General features: G+C 44.5%; 1 protein-coding gene across 9 annotated transcripts in view; it reads left to right on the forward strand.

Moving 5' to 3' along the window:
• The window catches only part of mast2 (microtubule associated serine/threonine kinase 2), a 102285-nt gene extending 96517 nt beyond the window's left edge, over window positions 1-5768 (forward strand). For 8 of the 9 annotated variants that reach the window (XM_081717936.1, XM_081717937.1, XM_081717938.1 and 5 more), the window contains one exon: window positions 326-4760. In XM_081717936.1, coding sequence (XP_081574062.1) covers window positions 326-2238 — 1913 coding nt within the window. In that variant the 3' untranslated portion in view covers window positions 2239-4760. Of the gene's footprint in view, window positions 1-325 lie in introns of all 9 variants that reach the window. The other variant, XM_035524152.2, reaches the window with a different exon arrangement.
• The last annotated feature ends 232 nt before the right edge of the window (window positions 5769-6000 follow it).

Genomic DNA, 6000 nt, shown 5'->3' on the forward strand with positions numbered 1-6000 from the left:
TCATGTTAAAAGGCCCAGTCAATTCTCACTTTATGTGCTGGCTAATGATGCCCAAAGCTATTGTATGATGTTGTGGTGCTGTAGTCGGCACAACGGCTCTAGTCATAAAGTTAACCTTTAATCAGAGCGTGTAAACCTTTTTTAATATTTGGCTTTTAATACCATAGCCATGTATTGGATTTGATTGTCTGAATCTGATTTTGAAAATGGATGCCATTTTGAGATAATAGTTTGTAATGAACTGTAAGCAAAAATTTGTCGTGGAGCTTCAGAGGTCTTCATATGCAAGCTGTTGCTCATGAAGTTTTCCCTGCTGTTGTTGCAGTTGGTGGAAACTCCTCTCAGAGCAGCTCCCCCAGCTCCAGCGTGCCCAACTCTCCTGCAAGCTCCGGCCAGATCCGGCCTAGCTCCCTGCACGGCCTGGCCCCCAAGCTGCAGCGGCAGTACCGCTCTCCACGCCGCAAGTCCGCCGGCAACATTCCCCTCTCGCCTCTGGCCCGAACGCCCTCCCCGACACCTCAGAGCTCCTCTCCCCAGCGCTCGCCCTCGCCCCTGCCCAGCCACGCCCTTGGCCAGTCCTTCCCCGTCAAGCTCCACTCCTCGCCCCCCCTGGTGCGGCAGATCGCCCGCCCAAAGAGCGCCGACCCCCCTCGCTCCCCTCTCCTGAAGCGCGTGCAGTCGGCTGAGAAGCTGGCGGCCTCTCTCTCCAGCTCCTCCTCCTCCCCCTCTCCATCAGCAGTGGGGGAAAAGAAGCTCCCAGTGGGAGCCAGTCGCAAGCACAGCCTAGACATCTCGCACTCAGAGTTCAAGAAAGAAATGCTCCAGCGGGACCCCAGCCTGCAGAGCTTGCAGGAGTCTGCCAGTGAGACTCTGCTGGGGGGAAGGGTGTCCCCAGCGGAAAAGGGTAGCCTGCAGAAGCACTCAGCACGGAAGCTGAGCCGTCAGGAGGGCCCCGACTCCGGGACCGGGTCCCTGGGCCTCGCCCCTGGCAAGAGCAAGCTGAAGGACAAATTGTCTGCAATCCGGCAGGACCGTGCCGAACGCCGCGAGTCTCTGCAGAAGCAGGACGCCATCCACGAAGTGGATTCGTCTGAGGATGAGACTGACGAAGGCTCGGAAGACAGCCAGGATGGACGCCGGTCAACCTTTATCCCTCCCAGCCATGTGCTTCGCCCCACGACTGTGATGGGATCTCCCCATGCTATCAGGTTGGGGTCTGCTGCTTTACCCGCTCTGTCTCTCAGCCCTTCCACAACACCTCACCCAGGCTCTCCACAGCTCAGCCAACGCCTTGGCCAGGAGGGCCAAAGCCAGACTCAAGCCACATTACTGCCGCTGCCGCAGGCCGAAGCCAAAGCCCCAGAGCAGAAACCCTCGCAGTCCCCTGTGTCTACTCGCACTGCTGCCGCTACCTCAGTACTGGCAGAGGAGTCCAGCCAGCGAGAAGAAAGGAGTCAGGATTCTCCGTCCAGTAGTAAAATTTGTGCTCCTCAACACAGCCCTCTGACTAGCACTTTTTCCACTCCAGGCAGTGCGTTTACCACTGTAAGCAAGGACCTCTTTCTCAAACCCACAGCGCCCTCTCTAGACCGGAAAACCTTCAAATCCACTGAGTCGAAGGCCAAAGTGAATTGTAGGCAGGAGGCCAGCATAGCACCAGCCTTGGCCAGGGAACCCTCAGCACCCACAACCCCAAGTGGAGGCATCACCAAGGAGATGAAGGAGGCAGACAACCGGAGACAAGCTGCAGCCGCTGCCGCGTCTTCTGTTCCTGCAGCCACTGAGAGTGGCGTGGACAGAGTGGTTTCCCAGCTGGCCACAGTAGCCAAGAGCATGCTGGGACCAGTAAAGCTTAATATACCAGTGACCAAAGAAACTCATGAGAGGAGCAGGGAGATAAGGCCCCAGGCAGACGCCATGGACCCCAAAAGCAAAGAGCCTCGCTTGGACCTTTCCGATCCTACTAATACAACACTTGCTTCTTCTGCTTCTGCCTCCCACACAGGGCAACTGGCTGAATCGCCCCCTGGACAGCCAACTCCCAAATCTGAGCTGGCCTGCACTTCCCAAAGGCCCATGGAGGTCCCAGGAGCTACAAAAAGGCCCTCTACCCCGAAAGACTGCTTCCAAACCACAGAAGAGCCCCAGGATAGGCCAAGCACTCTACCAGGCAGTTCTCAGAGCCAGGCCAAACCAAGCTCTTCCCTACCACAGGACAAATCCGGCAAAAAGACGTAGCAACCTTGCACAGAAAAAAAAAAAGATATTACAACTGACAAAACTTGCATGTTTTAAAAACTAAAACCGTAGATACTCTTAGTATACACACTAACCATTACCGTGAAGCAAACAAAAAACAGATTCAACAGTTTTGTTCTGGATTGTTTTGTACTGTGCGACTGACACATTAACTTGGCCTTTGTATTGCTTTTATTTTTTCCATTTATTATTTTCTCGAATTTTTAAAAAAATCTAATTCACTTTTTGTTTGACAAAAAAATACATATTTGGGGCTAGAAATAAAGAGTGAATGACCAAAATCAGCCTGCTGCATCTGATTGCTCTCCATTACTAGACTGGGCTTTCTGCTTCTTGTTTCTTTTACATCTAGTTGTGCCTTAATACACACTTCGGAGGTTTGTGTAAGTCCCTCTGCCATTTATTCATAGAGGGTTAAGATGTATCTCAGCAATAAAAGTAGCGTATGCTTAGCAATTTGTACAAACACGTCAACCTAATGTTGTAGCACCCCAATGTAGTAGATTTGAAAATCAGATTACTTTTTTTTTTTTTTTTTTTTTTTTTTTTTTTTTTTTTATAATTAGCCTGCCCTAAACACACGACAGTTTTCAATTTCTAGGTACCATAACACTTGCATGTCTGATTTTTGATGAGTCTGGGACAAACCCAAACTTGATAACGTATGTTATATGGTAGAATAGCGGACAAAAAAATTTCTTATGCCCTGTAATTTCACTTAGCTGATCCCAAAAGAAGTTAGTCAACTGTATGTTTAAATCTGTAGTTTTCTAAAGTCACAATAAAACAATGAATTTTATATGTACTGAAGAATTAACTTTGCATTTTTTTTATTTTGAGTTTTTCTCAAACAGAATTGACTAGTTTTAGATTACCATACCAATCTGTGGAAATTTACTTAGCATTTGCGTCAGACTACATCTGTTATTAATAGCTGAATAGCTAAACAGTTGTATGCTTGACACTCATGTAATGAAGTGTTGTTATTGGCAACTGCTGTTTACCAGCTGACCTTAATGCCTGTATGCACTCTTTCAAGGCATTCAGACTACTTAAAACGCTTTTGTAAAGCATGCTCTGAATTGGGAATGTTTTTAATTCTTTTATTTCTAGCCCCTTCTTTTTTCCCATTTTTCTTTTCATTTACTGAAATGTTCTTATTTTTAATATCTGGACCAACTTGCTGTGTTTTTTTTTTTTTTTTCTGTATATTTGCCACTAATCTTTTAAGGTTAAAAGACTTGTAATTGCTTGTGTATGAGCGACTGCGTGCGTGCTTGTGTGCATATGTTTGCGTGTTTGCGCTCATTTAAATGAATATTTAAAGTTGTCAGTTTTATCCCCACTGGTATTGGGAGTGTGTCTTAGATTAGTCTCCTGTCTTTGCCATGTCAGCCCTGTCTAATTCAGCCATTTGTCAAAAGCTGGCGAAGATGTATTTGCACAATCCCTTTTTACTGTGTCATATGAATATGAAACCTAATAAAATATAGTTCAATCAGATCCAGGGCTTTGTGGGGTCCTGAGGGGTTTGACTAATCGCTTAACCCCTCGTTACTTTTTGTCATGCTATGTTGCTACTGTACATTGATGTGTTCACACCATTTTGAATTTGGAAAAAAATTGCGTGAACGTGATGCCTGTGAAAAATATAGCTCTTTGATATTTCCCATAATTGTATTCAGGTTTTAACTCAGAGTGTGCTGTCTTAGACTCTTTAACAGCATATTGCTTTCATTTATTGCCTTTTTTACTGCCTTCTAATAATCCTTATTGGTCAATGAAGACTCCTAGATGTTCAAGTTTTAAACATAGTTCAGAAATTACAATATTTCAGGTGATTTATGAATATCAATTCAGAGAGAATCTGATGATCTAGACCAAGTCAGTCCTGGAAGTAACACACTTCAGTGAATCCTATAACCCTATAGCCTTTATATATTTTGTCCAGCAGTCTCATTGATATTCTTTGTGGTGTGATTTATGAGGAGTCTCGTTCTGATATGTACAGTTAAGAGATCCGCTGATAAATGTTCAATCCATAAGAAATGTGAATGGATGTCTTGCACACTTTAACATTTGAAAATCTATAAGGAATGGAAAGCTGTTGATGGCTTTATGAGCCTGATGCTTGATTCCTGGCCTAGCAAAGCCCAGTTCATTGCCTCAAACACAGTTCAATTTAGGCACCGAGCTAGTGCTAAGACTTAGATTTTCTGTGTGATTCACATTTGATTGTATTCTTTTTGCAGAGAGGGCATTTTTTTGTATGTATAGATAGATCCGAGCTGCGTGAGGATATGTTGTTTTGGAGAACACTTGTACCTAAGATTATGTACCTAAGTGGCTCTCTTAACTCCACAGCTTAGTAAAATGTGAAAACAGCACCAAATACTGTAATCTTCAGTCCCCTCCAGAGGCTCATTAAAAAACAAACATACAAAAAAAAAAAACCTTTCACCTCTTGAGAGTGCCTAGATTAAACAGTTTTAAAGCTCATTTTCAGGGCCGTTCTTGGCCCCAAAACTAGGCAGGAGGGCATAGTTGGCCTCACCTATGCCTGCAGTGAGTAAAATTAGGTAAAACTTGACTTTAAAAGTGTCCATGGCATATTTTTGATATGTGCGGTGCTATGTTGAGTATCTTTGAGAATCGTAGGTCACTGTGGGTTCACTCTCGTATGGGACATATAAATGCAGCATAGCAGTTTGTATTATAGGTTATACTTTAGGTTCAGCATAATGATTAAACCTTGCTGTAATGTACAACGCAGATCTCCAAAATATAACTTAAAAGAAAAAATATTTCATGCTCTAAGGAGGTGGTGCACTGAAGTAAGTTCTGAACTGTGCATTGAGTGAAGGCCACACTCTTGCACTCACTCTGACTTGCGTGGTGATGATGGTAATGGCGGTTGTGTTGTTGTTTGTCAGGATTTGGTGAAGGGCCTGGAATCCTGAATTTCACTGTTGAACCCTGTAGCCTTAGCACAGGCAGACACTTGCAGATACGTGCGCTTCAGTTTCTTGAGCACACATGACCAGAACATCTCGCCCCTGTGTGAGCGCTTTCTTTTCGCAAAGGAAAACCACTAGAGCGCACGTGCACGCACAGCCTTTAATCACACTTGACCACTGACTTCTACATCCATTCCTTTTCTTATGCTTGGAGCTCACACGTATGTAGTGTAAAGTATGTTGAGTGGCAGTCTATTGCAGTGGTAGAGCTGGTAAAGAGTATGACTAGGTGCACATCACTGTCCTGAGCGAATCTTTCAGGGCAGGATATCTGGATGTCTAATGTCGTCTCTGTGAGTATGCCTTGTTTGTTTGCTGGGACTGAGGGGTAGGGGCTGTACTCCAATGAATGAACAGAGATGGTCTACGGGGGGTGGGGGGGGGGACTGCTAGTTAAACCAGTGCAATATCTTTTTTTTTTAATTTTCCTGTGGTAAGACGCATGTTTGTTGTAACTCCTTCCTTATGAAAAATAAAGGTTTTTTAAGGATATGAATCTTCTTCCGATTTATTTTTGAATGTGTTGGCTGCTTTCTGTAATTTAACTGTCCAACTTCCATCATTTCGTTGATTTGACCAGATGCTTAAGTTGCCGTTACTAGACATAAAAGCCAGAAGGAATTACAACATACTCTCCCAAAACTGAAATAGACCTAATCTGTTTTTTTCTTTCCTTTAAGTAGTTTGTTTCCTTCTTTGTTGTTTTCATAAGTACTCATCTAAC

Source organism: Electrophorus electricus, chromosome 7 (genome assembly GCF_041902795.1).
Source record: "Electrophorus electricus isolate QZ-2024a chromosome 7, ASM4190279v1, whole genome shotgun sequence".
NCBI lineage: Eukaryota > Metazoa > Chordata > Actinopteri > Gymnotiformes > Gymnotidae > Electrophorus > Electrophorus electricus.